Source organism: Molothrus aeneus, chromosome 18 (genome assembly GCF_037042795.1).
Source record: "Molothrus aeneus isolate 106 chromosome 18, BPBGC_Maene_1.0, whole genome shotgun sequence".
Classification (NCBI taxonomy): Eukaryota; Metazoa; Chordata; class Aves; order Passeriformes; family Icteridae; genus Molothrus; species Molothrus aeneus.
This window is the reverse complement of record NC_089663.1, coordinates 10776292-10791126: the sequence shown is the minus strand read 5'-3', so window position 1 is coordinate 10791126 and position 14835 is coordinate 10776292. Positions and strand designations below refer to the sequence as shown.

General features: G+C 55.4%; 2 protein-coding genes across 2 annotated transcripts; one reads left to right on the top strand and one right to left on the bottom strand.

Annotated features, from left to right (window-relative positions):
- The first annotated feature begins 2290 nt into the window (after positions 1-2290).
- Positions 2291-9311, top strand: CCDC63 (coiled-coil domain containing 63). The gene is made up of 11 exons (XM_066562475.1): positions 2291-2383; positions 2839-2993; positions 3435-3624; positions 4736-4855; positions 5336-5517; positions 5988-6169; positions 6866-7074; positions 7425-7499; positions 7936-8107; positions 8763-8957; positions 9145-9311. The coding sequence occupies exons 1-11, from the start codon at positions 2291-2293 to the stop codon at positions 9309-9311; spliced, it is 1740 nt and encodes a 579-aa protein (XP_066418572.1).
- A 725-nt stretch (positions 9312-10036) lies between these two features.
- MYL2 (myosin light chain 2) lies at positions 10037-13881 on the bottom strand. Its single transcript, XM_066562280.1, is given in 8 exon segments — positions 10037-10135; positions 10242-10290; positions 10377-10452; positions 11113-11217; positions 12104-12179; positions 12808-12897; positions 13769-13827; positions 13830-13881. Coding segments are annotated over 8 exon segments (606 nt in total).
- Between the last annotated feature and the right edge of the window lie 954 nt (positions 13882-14835).

The window sequence follows — 14835 nt, the reverse complement described above, 5'->3', positions numbered from 1 at the left end:
AGAAGCTGGATACTTTTAGGATTGAAATGTTATGGACAATGTCATCCTGCTCCAAATACTCTTCTGCTGAAGGGTCCATCCAGACAATGAAGTCACCCTCACTGAGAGCAAGTGTGACAGTCAGGCATTGTTTGGGTGAAAAAAAGTCCTCTTTAGTCAAATCAGTGTTTCTGCAATGAGGGAGACAGACACAGACTCCACCAAATCAGAGCCCTCCTGAATAGTTTAATTTACTGACTTGTTCATTGCTAAACAATTGAGAATTGGTCCATGGAGAAGAACACAAAAAGGACAGACAATATGGGCTGTATTTTGAGGCTGGACTAGTCCAAGCCAAGGAAAAAACAAGATTTTGAGTGGCATTGTTTCTGTAAAAATAAATGTTCACCCCTGCACCTCCACTTTTATTGTGAACTGGGGGTTTGGCCCTGTTTCTGCTGAGGGTGAAAAGAAGGGATGTGCCCTATAACTCAGCCAGAGCCACTGGGACTGAGTGACAAGCTCACCCTGGAGAGGTTCTGTCATTATCCCACGGAGCTGTTGCTCATGCAGGAACAGCACAAAAAGCTCTGGGAGCTTCCCCCAGCCCTGGTGGGATCCTCAGGCTCCGGTGCCTTCCCAGCAGGGCTCTGCCCTCAGTTGTGATTTTTCTTATCAAACACCACATTCTGCTTTCTGCCATGAATATGATTTCCAATTAAATGCCTCCTCAGAGCCTGTCTGGCTGGGAATTAGGCTGGAACTTGGTGGCTGGGCTGTTAGCTCATCAAAGTCTCTGGGATAACGGGGAGGCGCCGATGCTCTGCTCGGGGATTTTGCTCGTGGCTTTGAACTCGCGGCAGCCCTGCAAACTGGGACAGGCTGCCCTTTGCTCACCTTCAGCTCTGCTCCTCTCCCCTTCAGCCCACAGCTGAGTAAGCATCTCCAGGGCTACAAAACACAGCCCCTGTGCTGCTGCCCTCCAGGGATCTCAGCGTTTGTGCAGTGCCTGGGAAGGAGCTGGCCACGCGCTCCAGCTTACAGGGAAAGGATTATCATGGCTCCATATGACTCAGTCCACAGCTCCTGAGTGCTTCCCTGCATGGGAAGGAGAGAAGTGGGCATGAAGCCTCAATCTGTCCCCTAATCAGCCACCTAACAGGTCCCTGTCCCCAGGGTCCTTCCCCAGTTTGGCAGCTCCAACCGTTGCTGCTCTGGATGCCAGCAGTGGTGGCAGTGAGGCGGTGATGGCTCCTTTATGAAAAAAAAAACAGATAAAAACCAGGCTGGAAGGCAAAAAGTCTGGATGTGGACCGAGCAGCAGCCCTAATCCTGAAGCACTGCTGGGGATGGTGAACCCCTGGCTGCCCCTGTTGGAGCAAAAGGCTTTGAATGCCAGGTTATGGCTCAATTCCAAATGAGGGTTTCTCCTCGCTGTGGACTCACAGCCAGGGAGATGTTGGAGCTTCAGGGCTGGTTTTGGGGCACAGAAACCCCTGTGGTCCATGTAATGTGGGGTCCCAGCAACTCCTTGCTTGGTCCATCACGGGGCACCATCCTCACTCCATTGTGGTGATGCTGCCATGGCAACCGTGGAACCTGGGCCAGTGCAGGGCGGGACTGGGACCAGTTCTCTTCTAGGTTCTTCCCTCTCCTGAGCTTCTTGCTGGAAATAGGGGTGGATCTTTGGGAAAGCCTGACTGCCACTGTGGTTCTGTCTCCCGGCTGGAGAGGAAGGTGCCCTGTGTGGGGCCGAGCAGTGTCAGGGGACACAGGGACACCCAAGGGACTGCAGTGTGGTTGCTGGGGACCAGCTCTGGGGGTAAGGGCTGCAGGGTCCACTCTAGTGCCCTCCTGGGACAGGGGTGCTGAATCCAGGTGTTCTGCAGGCACAGGGTGGGGGGGACTGGCCTCGCTGGAATTTCTATGGAAACCCAGGTACTGAATGGGATGGAATAGCTCAAACCATCTGTTCTTCCCCTACTTATAAAACTCGATAATTTCACGATGACATCACCAGAAATGCTCTCCTTTTATTCCTCTTGCAGCCATCTGTGATGGTTTCCTCATGTGCCAAACACGCGAGCGGGTGCTGAGGGATGGGCAGGAGGACACAGCCACCCCATTACTCCTGTTTCATTTCTTTCCTTGGAAAGCGATCCTGTGCCTGCAGAGTTTCACTTGTTCCCTTCCCAAGGCGTCTACAGAGCAACCAGCAGAGCTAGACGGGGAAAATGAAGGTAAAATAGAAGGACAAACTAAAGCTGAGCTTCACAGGGACTATGGAGGATCTGCTGTGGGGATCTTAGCCATGGAAATAAACATCCAGCAGGTTTGCTCCTGCCAGCAAGGTGCTGAGGAGCACTGGGGCTGCTTCTCCTGTGCCAGGAATGAGGAGATTTGGGTGAGATTTGGGTGTTGGAAGAGGCAGAGTTGGGGAATTTGAGTCAGCTGAGGACACAGGTAGTGGTGGGTCTAACTGCCTTCAGTGCCTGCTTGCTGGGCAGTTTCACAGCTTGAAGTCACCTTCTGATGGTCAGGGACAGGAGCACTCCTGCTCCACTCCTGGGCTCATCCATGTCCCCAGCACCAGTGGCTCTGATCCTCACTCACGTGGTCCTCGCTGTTGTGCTGGGTGATAAAAGAGGTGACAACCTGCCATCACCTGTCCTCTTCACTGGTGGAGGTCTCTCCCTGTCCTGGAATGGAGGTGCTGGCTCCAGCTCAGCCAGCACTGTGTGTTTTGGGTGGTGATGGAGATCTCAGGTGCCAGGGAAGCACTGGAGCTGCTGCTGCTCAGCTGCTGCCACTGCCAGCTGCATTTGCTCGACTGACCAAACCCTCCCTTGTCTGTGGCAGAGGAGAGAAGCCTCAGCAGACCTGGATCTCCCCGAAAAGGAGAAGGAAATAAGGGCTAAAGTGGAGATCAGGCACCTGCAGACTAATTTCCATCATGAGGCCCACAAGAGGAAATTCTTCGATGCCGATATCTGGCGGCAAATGCAGGCTCAGGAGTGAGTACAGCTCTGCTTGGCTGCCTGGAGCTTGGGAAGTTCCTCCACGCCAAAGTCACAGATTTATGGACTCCCACAGGCAGGGACACCTTCCACTCTCCCAGGTTGCTCCAAGCCCTGTCCAGCCTGGCCTTGGACACCTCCAGACATGGGACATCTTCTCTGGGCACCCTGTGCCAGGGCCTCACCCCTCTCTGAGCAAAGAATTTCTTCCTAACATCTGATCTCAATCTCTCTTCTTTTAGCTTAAGTCCATTCCCTCTTGTCCTATCTCATCTGCCCATACAAAATATTGCTCCCTCTTTCTTGATAGCAATCAAGGGATTGCTATCCCTTTTTGACGAAGAGATCTGGGGACCACAGAGCAGAGATGGGGAGGGGCAAGGAGCTGCCCTGGCAGATGGGATGTGCTAAATGTCATTTGTTGTTCCATTTTTGCAGAAAAGCAATAGCTGATCTGAAGCAAGAGCACAGACATGTGACATTAACGCTGAGCCAGATCTATTCACCGAGCAGTGTGCTGGTGGAAAACAGAAATCGCATGAAGGTCCGAAGCCTCTTGCAGACCAGGATGCAGAATGATGCCCTGATCAAAGAAAGAAAAGCCCAGTTAGCTGACCTGGCCAAGCAGGTGAGAGCATCTGGACTGTTCCCTGCCTGAGCACAGCAGGGCAGAGTCACAGAGTGAGACCTGTGGCTGAAACTCCTCAGTGTAGAACGCATTTAATTCAGCCCTTGGAATATTCCTCCTGGCAAGTGGCACATGACAGTGACAAATAGAACCAGGCTCCCCTTCAAGTCAGCAGCACTGACTGGAAAAGTGAGGTTGGACTCTCAACCTTGTCCCACTGGTCCCTGCACCAGTCCCTGTGTGGTGGCACACACCACCCTGGGGGCACAAACACCCCTCTCCTTCTCCCTTCACTTCTTTTTATTCTCCTAAAAAAGAGGTAAAACAGGAACAGTGCTGTCTGAGGTGTGGCAAATACAGGAACAGCATCACCTGAGGGATGCCCCATCCCTTCTCCTGAGGATCTGGTTGGGTTTGGGCAGGAGTGAGGTGGGAAGCCAAGGGAAACGTGGGCTATGGAAGTGACAGTTCCCTTGGGCATTGTTCTCAGAGCCAGCTGCCCAAGCTGGACTCCAGGGAACATGCTGGGGTAGTTTGCCATTGCTGGAGGTGCTGCAGAGCTTTCCCAGCAGGGTTAGCTTTCTGTCGGGGATGATGATAACTCTGACCTGCCTGAGTCATCCCTCCCCCACCTGCCCCCCGCTTCACCATTCTCCAGCTGCTTCACTCTTCCATGCATTTATTTCCTCTGGAATCTCCCCACTTCTGGCAGAAGTTTTCCTCCACTCATTCCCAGGGAGGGACTGCACAGATCCCTGCCTGGCCAGCACAATACCTCTACCACAGCCCCATCCTCATTGCCTCTTCCACTCTGCAAAGTGCTGCTGTGCCATGTTCAGCACCTGCTGGAGCTCCCTCCAGAAACAGCTGCACTTCTTTCATGACACAAAAAACCCCCATTCCCAGTTACAGTTCATGTTTCTGCATGTGCAGGGTGGGATCCTTTGGGATTAAAGCTGCTCCTATAACTGAGAGCTCATTAATGACAGGGTTGCTGTAGTTCAGATCAACAGAGGGGATTTTCTTTGGCTCTGTGTCCTGACAAAAGTCCAGAATGTAGGGGTGGAGATTATACTTCCTGGTTTTTTTTTTTCCCTGTGTGTGTGTGCAGGTTGTAGAGCTGGAAAAAAAGATAGTGAATCAAAGAGACACAAACTGGAGGGAGTTGGAAGCAAAGAGCCACAAACACCTGCAGAAGAAGATTGAGTTACTGGAGATGCGTCTGAGTCATGTAAGGAAACGTTTTGGAGACTTTTGGAGAATGTGTGTGGGGTCACACAGGGGCCTGGGACCTTTGTGGTCAGGACAAAGCTCAGTGGTGCAAATGTGTTTGGTTCGACACAAGCTGCATGGAGCACCTGGCTTGTTCCCCTGGCCTGATCATTCCCAGAATATCTCAAAGGCTCCTTCAGGCTTGGTGACCCAAATGCAGCACTTGGGCTGTGCCAAGAGGCCTGAAGGTCTGCACCTGCTTTGTGATCAAACTGGGCTGCCTGGAGCCACCTTGTCTTGGACAAAGCCAGCTCCAGGTCTCTGTTGTGATCAACCTGGTCTTCTGTTGCCTTTCCTCTCTTGGGGAGGAGGACAGTGCAGGGCCAGCTTCAAATCTCTTGGGCTGTGTTTGACCCTGCCCTGGTCAAGGTCTTTAAGCAGCGACCTGAACCTCCCCAGTTCCCCACCAGTTCCAGAGGTTTTGCTTTGCTCTCCCCAGGTCACTGTGCGTTACAACACCATCATGACCAGGAACAACAAGCTCAGAGAGGAGACTGCCAGCCTGCAGATCCAGAAAGCCATTTATGACAACTGCTACTGGAAGCTGGAAAGAAGCCTGGTTCAGCAGAACAAACTGCTGGAGGCTGCTATCGAGCAAGCCACAGAGGACTATGAGCAGTGGTACGGGGCCTTGTCAGCCCTCTGGGCACAACCTGGGGCTGCTGGGTGGTGCCAGTGATGAGTGTTCAAACACAGAGACCAGCTGAGGCTTCAGAGGGAGGATTCACCACTCCCATCTGGGTCTGGGTGCTAAGGGTTGGGTGCCTGGTCAGTGTGGGGAGACTGGTATCTCCAGGGTGTTTAATTCCATCTGTCCCAGATGTTTCTTTGGATGGGATGGACAGCCCCACGGAGAAGCCAATTTTTTCCGAGTCCCACCTGAGCTGGGTACTATTCCCAAGTACAAAACCTCACCAAAATCTATGTTAGTGGCTGTGAATTCCCTCTGGACTGACTCCACTCCATCCAGATGAGATCTGGGAATGGGCACAGCACCACGGGGGCTTTGGCAGGCCTGGCCCTCCTGGGAGTGGCCAGGAACACAGAGCCTTGTGCACACACAAGGTGTGAGAGCTGCTGTCCGTGTGCAGGATGGAGGATCTGGGGCGGATCTCGGACATCCGGGACGTGCGCTACAGGGAAACCATCCAGTACAACATCAGGCTGCTGGAGAGGAAGTGTGCCCTGCACCAGGAGACCAGGCTGAAGAACTTCTTCCTCAGCAAATGTGCAGACCTCTCTGTATTGAAGGAACAGGCCAAAGAGAGAGAAGGTAACAGAGGAGGATTTGTGGCACCGGGACCACAAACCCGAAATCTGCGGAGTTGATGGGGCTGGGCTGCTCGTGGTGGTTTATAGAACTGCACCCCAAAGGCAGAAAGCCTGCCCTGCCCACAACCTCCCCACCCAAACTTCACCCTACAAACAAAAAGGCTGGACAGTGATAATTGAGTGAGACTGAGTGTCTTGGGGTGCCCTCGGGACAGGGAGCTGCTCCTGTGTGCAACCATGGCTCCTTTTACCACAGAACAGGTTGGGTTGGAAAGGAGTCTTAAAACTCATCCAGTTCCACCCCTTCCATGGGCAGGGACACCTTTCACTATCCCAGGTTGCTCCAAGCCCCATCCAGCCTGGCTTTGGACTCTTCCAGGGATGGAGCAGCCACAGCTTCTCTGGGCACCCTGTGCCAGGGCCTCACCACCCTCACAGGGAGGAATTTCCTCCTAAAATCTAATCTAATCTAATCTAATCTAATCTAATCTAATCTAATCTAATAATTCTGTCCTCCTGGGAGGGAATCCATGGTGTTTGCTCCATTCCCATGACATCCCTGCTTAGTTTCCTGGTGGAAGAGGCTCCCTCTGCCCCTCCAGCACTGCTCCCTCCTGCCCCAGCCCTGCACCAAACCCCACAGCACTGCAGGGAAGGCTCTGCAAAGGGCAACCACGGCTCTCTGTCTCTTTCTCAGCCTTTGAGGCAGCTGAGAGGGCCAAAAGGAGCCAAAAGGAGAGCTATGAGGTGGCCTACAAGCGCCTGCTGGAGCTGTCGGACGGAGACATTGATGATTTCTTGGAGGAGTTCCTTCAAAAGGACAGGAGATTCTTCATCCTCTTTAACTATGCCATTAGGCTGAACGTCAGGAACGAGGGTCTCAGGCAGAGGATCCAGGCGATCCAGGTCTGTTCCTGCCTTTTCCAGGCAGTGATTTTGGGGCAGGGTGGGTTTGTCCTCTCCCGAGTGTCCTTCATCACTGCCCGCATCCAGCCACACAGGGAGGATGAGGGGGATGCAAAGGAGCAGCCAAAGCCAAAACTCCGCTGTTTTCTTGGAGCTAAACGCGTCTCAATGCTGCCACCGTGTACCCAGCAAAAACACTGCAGGGTCCCGGGGAGCTGGGAGCATTTCCCGGGATTTCTGCATTTCCCTGGAGGTGTCCCTGCTCCCTGGGCTGTCCCCAGCCTCCATCTGGCGGGTCAGGTGGGGTTCCATCGGTGCCCACCCCATGTGCTGGTGTTCCCATCCCACAGGATGATATGGAGGCCATCACAACGGAGAGGGAGCAGGCAGAGACAACCCAGACTCAGGTCCTGCAGGAGCTGGAGGTATGGTGGCCATGGATTCCTTCTGGAAGAGCAGCACATCCCTGTGTGTCCCAGCACTTGTCTCAGGGAGTCTGGTCCTGTAAATGCTGCTCTGGCCAGTGGCTGGAGAGGTGTGGGGAGAAAAGGGTCCTGCAAAGGCTTTGCAGGGTGAGAGGGTGGCTGTGGGGCTCCTGCCAGCCCTGGGCCGGCATGGGCAGCTGGAGATACCCTCTGGAACCCTTCAAGAACCCTCTGGACACAATCCTGTGCCCTGTGCTCTGGGATGACCCTGCTCGAGGAGAGGTTGGACCAGACCACCCATTGTGGTTCTTTCCAACCTGACCCATCCTGGCATCCTGTGATTCTCTCTCCAGACTGGAACTGGGCAGCACTGGGGTGGTGGGATCAGCGAGGGGCTGGTGTGACACCTTTGTGACACAAAAACCTTTGCTGGTAGGCAAAAATAGCAGAGACCACCGAGGAAGCCAACAAGTATGAGAACAAATACAAGGAGAGCAGCCAACTCCTGGGACAGATCCAGTCTCGCATTGAGACCCTCTTGAAGGCAATGGAGTGTGACACCACAAAGATCGTGAAGCCCCTTGGGGACAGCTTGGTGCCAGTTTTTGGTAGGTCAGGGCTGCCCATCTTCCTGTGCCACCACCCTGGGAAGTCCTGTGCACCACCCGCTCACACTGTGTTTAAATTGAGATTTTGTTTTCCCCTCTCCCATCAGTCATGCGTGCCCTATAGTGAATTTGCAATGCCAAATTCCCAGAAAATTTAGGAGCTAATTTGGATTTTCAAAATCCCAGTGGATCCCCAAAGCCTCACTGTGGCTCTGGGTGCTGAAGTGCAATGGGGGTTGGCCTCTCCTTCCAGCTAGCCAGCAAGAGGACAAGGGGAATTGCACTAGGAGGGAGGTTCAGGTTGGATATTAGGAAAAATTTCTTCACTGAAATAGTGGTCAAGCATTGGAACAGACTTCCCAGGGAGGTGGTAGAGTCACCACCCTTGAAGTGCTCCAAAAATAAAGGGGATGTGTCACTTGGTGGTATGCTTTAACAGGCAGGGAATATTCAGTATTGGACTTGATGATTTTGGAGGTCTGTTCCAACATTGACGACTCTGTGATTTTACGATTCCATGACCCAGCCAGGGAGTCAGGCTGCCCTGAGGGAAGCCAGTGGATCCCCTGCTCTGCAGGCAGCCAGGGCTGGCTTTGGGCAGGGTCCTGCTGCAGGGGGACACTGTGGGAGGGACACTGTGGCTCCTTCCCCCCAGGTCCCGTGGAGAACAAGGTCAAGGAGTTCCTGCTGAGGGAGTCCCTGCTGCGCTACACCTCCCTCGACCGCACCCAGCGCGCCCAGGCCTTCGTCAGCCCCCTCCGGGCAGCCTCCAACCTCCTCTGGACCATGGACAGGGCCAAGCTCTGCCCGGCCCCCCCAGACCTGGAGGAGACCACTGACCCCAAAACCGGTGAGCAGGGAGTGGGGAGAGAGGGGCCATGGCTGGGCAGCAGCCGCTCCCAATCCCCCGTGGCTGCCTGGCCCAGCCCTGCTGCCACATGTCCTCCCCAGAGCATCCCTTCCAGCCTGTCCTGCCCCACCGGGGGGTGTGAGACCTGTAAAAGGGTGTATTATGGGATGGCTGTTCTCTTGGGCAGTGGAAGAGCCGCTGGGCCGGGCTGAGCTGCGTGAGCTCGTTATCCAGAGGCAGCAGGAGGAGGTGAGCAGGCCCCCCAGCACGGGCAAGAGGAGGAGGAGATTCACATCACACAGTGCATCAGGCTCCAGGAGCCCATCAGGGTCCAAGAGCCCACCAGGGAATTAAAGAAGCTGTTTCATTCTTGAGCTTCTGCATCCTACACATCATTCCATCTTCCTGCTTTGGAAGGAGCCCAACACCTTTCACAGGCTTCAGAACCTCACCAGGTGATGTTTTGGCATGGCTTCACCCACTGCTGACAGCACCTGCAGCCAGGGCGGGATCAGCTGCTCTAGCAGAGGGTGACATCCCTGTCACACAACCCAAGGCACTCCCCACAGCCAGAGATGGGGACCACGGTGCCAATCCTGCACCGTGCCCGAGGGCAGGGCCTGGCAGGTGGGGTGCAGGGAATGAGTGTGCTCGTGGGGTGTTCCCTGCTAAACTGGCAGAATCTGACAACTCTCTGCTGCCTAAAGGAAAGCTGAGCTCAGTGCTGGCCCTGGGACCAGGTGGGATGGGCACAGCCCAGTGTGGAACAGGCTGGTTTGGGGCTGGGAGTGGGAGTGGGAGGCAGAGGGACTTGAGGACACATGAGGGTGACGTGCAGTAGGTCTGGGGTGCTGAGGCCAGCAGGGTCTGGAAGGGTCTGAGGGCTCCCACACCACACAAGCCCAAGCACTGCTCACACCAGCAGCTGGGTTTCCTCTTGCCAAAAGGCCTTTTAATGTGAATGCCATTCCCGTGCCAAATTCCCAGGCACATGCCTCTCCAGGGGAAGAGGAAAGGGAACCCCCGTGTGACCTAGGGAGAGGTGATCTTGCTGTGCCTGCCCCAGCCCTGAGCCTGGGCTAGTCCTTCTCTTCACCATGAGTGATGACATGGACCAGGTTCTTGTAGTCCAGATTGCCAGACATGTCCGGAGGGAAGGCAGCGAACATCTGATCGATCTGCCAGGGAAGAGCCGTGACAAAAGGTGGCATGGGAGGGCTGGGAGGAGGGATGGGGTCTGTTGGGATAGAGGGAGGCTGGCAGAAGGTGGGGAGGAGGTCATACCTCTTCCTGGGAAAACCTCTCCCCCTGCGTCATCAGCATTTCTTTGATGCTGCAAAAAGAGAGTGTGGTGAGCACTGGGCAGGTCCTCATGGGGACACCCCCATCACTCCCTGCCCCAGGTACCCCTGCACTCACTAGGCAGATTTCAGGCCTTTCCCCTCTGGATCAAACACCTTGAATGCATTCAGGATTGTCTCCTCCGGGTCGGCACCTGCGGGTGACAAAGCCACGGCCGTTGGAGATGGTAAAGGAGGAAACCAACGGCAACCTCCTGCTTCTCCCAGCCTCGGGGGAAAAATGGGGGGCAGACTGGAAAGTGGGGCCCCTGCAGGAATGCTGGCCCTGCAGCTGGAGACCTGAGTGAAGCTGGTGGCACGTAGAGGAGCAGCCATAGGGTGGTGGTGTGAGCACAGAGCAGGCGCTGTCGCCACCGCTCCGGCATCCGGCATTTATCTAATCTTGGGGGTATTTATAGAGCTCCAGGCACAGCCCTTGGGGCCCTGCAGCCTCTTGGAGATCTGCATTCCTTGGGTTAAATATGTGACTCAGGGTGCAGCCAGATGGGGTGATGGGTCAGAGTCTGGCTGTAGGCAGGGGGGCCCCTGTTGGCACTGCTGGTGTCAGCAGGCTCAGAGGTGCTCCAGGAGCTGTCCCCTCTTCCTGTGGGACAGCAGCAGCAGCAGCAGCACAGCCATTTGGGTTTTGTAAATGCCTGGGGAAACTGAGGCACAGAGACCATCTCACACCCCCCAACAGTTTGGGGAGTCGTGGGATAAGATCTGGATCTCTGGACCTAGGGGTGGTTGGTATTGCAAATCAGCAGGAGTTTTGGGGCCAGTGAGCACTCCCAGCTGCCCAGGTGCCCTCTCACCCTTGAGCTTCTCCCCAAACATGGTGAGGAACACGGTGAAGTTGATCGGGCCCGGTGCCTCCTTTATCATCTCATCGATCTCCTCGTTCTTCACATTCAGGCGCCCTGGGGAGAGCAGCTATGGGTCAGTCATGGATCTGAGTCCTGCTCTGCGTGTTGGGGGCTAAAAATACACACCACAGAACCCTTTTCTAGGGGATTTTCCCCCACTGAAGGGAAATAGCACATTCCTGGGGAGCCACCTCTGACAAGGAATGGAGGTAGCAGCAGTGAGGTGAGAGAATTATCTCCAGCTCTGGCTTCTCAGGCTCCAGGGTCACAGAAAAGGATGAAAGCACTGAGCTGTGCTGCTTCCTTGCCTCACTGCCCCATGGATCAGCCTCTTTTAGCCCTCCCTGGAATGTCTGGGCCAAGACCAGCAGCACTGGGGTTCTCCCTGTCCCCCAGCACCAAAAGCAAACAGGATTGAACACCTACAATCCTTTCCCCCGAGGCTGGGTTGTCCTTGGAGCTCCATTGCTGATTCATGCTGACCTCTGATGGCAGAGCCAAGCCTGCAGTGTCACAGCCTCCCACAAATCCCCTAAATCCCCTTAATGCCCACATGCCCTGGGATGCCGTGGGATGGGCACAGCCAGGTGCTCCTAAGCACGGGAAAGGCAGGGAGTGCTGGGCTGTGTAATCCAGGAGTGGCTCCAGTGCCAAGGGGATGAACTGGGAAAGGCAGGGAGTGCTGGGCTGTGTAATCCAGGAGTGGCTCCAGTGCCAAGGGGATGAACCAGCGCTGCTGTGGGAGCTGCTCCAGGTCACCCACGAGGGATCTCCCCGGCTGGCAGCCTTGGGTTGGGATCAGGAGGATTTTGGCAAAATGGGAGATCAGGTGAATGACAGGGGCTTGGTTAAATGCCCCACCCTGCCTTGTTTCTCAGTTCACAGGTCTGGTGTTGGCAAAGCTGGGGAGGGGAGGGGAGGCTGCCAAAGCTGGGCTCACCAAGGGCAGCAAAGGTGTCTCTCAGATCTGCCTTGTCGATGAAGCCGTCCCGGTTCTGATCCATGATGGTGAAGGCCTGGAAGCACAGGAGCAGGGCAGGGAGCACAGGGAAAGGGACAATTGTCAGCCTTTGCAAAGGCTTCAGCACCTTTCTCCTTCTCCTTTCAGCTTGGATGGGATAAGGGCATTTTGAATCCTCACAGGATGGGCTCTGGGGGTCCCACTCACCCTAATCCCTCACAGCACCCTGGGGTGATGGCAACCCAAACCCCAGAGTTGTACAAACCCTTTCCTTGGCCAAATCCCTCTCACTCCAGTATGACACCAGGCAGAGAGGCCAGCCTGGGCCACCAGCTCCTCCAACTGGGGCCAGTTATCCCTGGAACTGAGATCTGCACAGGACCACGTGCCTGCCATGCAGGGGTTGAGAGCTCCTGGCCAGGCAGGTGGCAGGAGCTGGGAGATGTGCCCCAGCTCCCTTGGATGTGCTGATCCTCTGAGGGAATCTGCCTCCTGGGAGCTTGGGGGCTTTGCCAGATTTAACGGTGTCGCTGAGTTGTTATTCTCACTTTTAAAATAAAACGACCCAAAACCAGGCCTGCTGCCTCCTGGTGTGAGCCAGCTGTCACTTGAGAGCACCAAGGAAAGAGCTGAAGGTCACATCACACCCAGGACCCCCGGCCCTTCCCATCAAACCCACCTACCTCTTTGAATTCCTGGATCTGGGCCTGCTCGAACATGGAGAAGACATTGGAATTGGCACCCTCAATCCTCTTCTTGGCTTTCTTGGGTGCCTGCAGGAGTCCAGGTATGCACCATTAGCTCACTGGCTTTTTATGGGGTGAGATTAAAGCGTGGAAGTGCCCTGTTCTTACTCATGACGCCCTGGTGGGAGCTCTGGGCTGGGGTTCTCTTTCCTGGGGATTTGTTGGTTTCTCCCTGCAGCTCTGGGATACTGAGGGGCATTAAGATTCCTGCTTAAATTTCAGCTCCTGGCGAATTTAGCCAAATAGGTCCAAGGAAAGATGAGGAGGGAAATCACTTCTCCCACAGGCAGGTAAAAGGGTCAGCTCTGGGGTGAGATATCCCCGTTGGAACCCTGGTTTTGGGAGCACTGCTGAGGTTGCACATAAGGGCTGTGGTTGGTCGGTGCTTCTTTACCCTGCTGTGCAGATATTAAAATATGGCTTAATTAAAAATCTGCCTCCTCCTGCACTGAGGCTTGGAACAGTCAGAAATGGGTCAATGTGTGTTCTAAAGAGGACTGAAGAGCCCCTCACTGTCCCACCCAGCCCATTATCCCTCATTCCAGTGCCTGCTCCTGCAGCTGTTTCCCCTCATGGGGGTCTGTCAGGAGGAGGATTTTGGGGGCACAGAACGGCCCTTCCTCTCACTGCACCAAGGAAGGGAAAAGAGAAAAATGGCATTTGGAGCCTAAAGCCATCTGCCCTCCTTTGAAAGCTCTGCTAGCATGGGGGACACCTCTCTGTTCCCTGTGAGATTCTGCTGATCCACCCAGATGCTCCCCAGTTTTCTCTCCCTCTTTCCAAGGCAGACAAGACCCTTGGCCCTCAACTCCTTGTTGCCTTCCTTTGCCCCCTGCCCATTAAAGCTATTCTGGTGAAAAAACAAATTAATTTTCTCTCTTGCTCTCTCAGTACTCACCATGGCTCCGCTCAGCTGCCGATGTCACCGTGAGGGGTGTCCCAGAGGCACTCCCTCCCTCCCCCCGGCTGGAACAATAAATACACCCCCCTCGGGGTTAAAAATAGCCCCATGCCCACTTTTGGCTGTAATAGTAATTTGGCCGCCCCCAACCCTGTTGTCTCTGCCTTTCTCTGTCCCTCTCTCTCTCTAATCTTGTTGTTGTCACCGGCTGACGTGACATGTGAGCCCGGCAGGGTTTCAAGGTTAACCAAGCTCCGGTGGCCCCCAGCTCCCACACCGGGGATGCTTGGGGACAATCCCACCTGCCTTTGTCACTCGGGCTGGCGCCGGGCTTGTCCCCTCCGCTGGGAGGGGTTGGCCCCAGGGGACCCCCTGCTAGAATCCCCCAAGCTTTGGGACACGGATGTTTCTCCTCGGTGCTTCCAGGCGGTTTTGGGAGCCCCATCGTGCTCGGCTCCGGCTCCCAGCCCGTGGATCGCCTCCCTTGGGATGCTCCCGGAGCAGGAGCAGCTCCCCGGTCACCCGGCCCGTGGCCGAGCGGGGACATCCCCGGAGCTGCCGCCCCATCCCGGAGGCGGATGCTGAGCCGGGCGGGCACCAAGAGCTCCTCTCTCATGTGTCACCCCCACCGAGGCACCTGTCACCCACTTAAGCCGAGCATTTGCTCGCCCCGGTCCCTTGGGACACGCAGATTTAACCCTCCCGATTCCGGGCTCTGTCCCGGGGACACATCCTGCAGGGATGACGCTCACACTGCCCGGGCTCTGGCTCGGCAGAAAGAGCCGAGGAACCCACGGGCATCAATCCCACAAAACCTCTGATATGTCTGCTAGCAGGACTTGTGGCTGCCGGGACCGGGCGGTTCCCTTTTGTCTTCAGCCCGTTCATTTCATCCCCGCTCCCTCCCGCCTTGCCCGGGATGAGGCTGGGGGAGGATTCACGCTGGGTGGGAATGGTGCTGCCAGCCCCAAGGATGCCCGGCAGCCCCCCAAGCTCATGGCCATGACCCGGTGGCCGTGCGGGCTGCTGGCCTCGCTGCCCGGCTTTGTCCCCTCCGCACGCCC

What these genes read in the sequence shown, in the direction of transcription:
- CCDC63 (XM_066562475.1), top strand. Translation starts at nt 2,291, where the DNA reads ATGGAAATAAACATCCAGCAGGTTTGCTCCTGCCAGCAAGGTGCTGAG. An exon ending in TGGAGATGCGTCTGAGTCAT is followed by an intron (nt 4,856 to 5,335) that starts GTAAGGAAACGT and finishes TGCTCTCCCCAG; the next exon opens with GTCACTGTGCGTTACAACAC. An exon ending in CAGCTTGGTGCCAGTTTTTG is followed by an intron (nt 8,108 to 8,762) that starts GTAGGTCAGGGC and finishes CCTTCCCCCCAG; the next exon opens with GTCCCGTGGAGAACAAGGTC.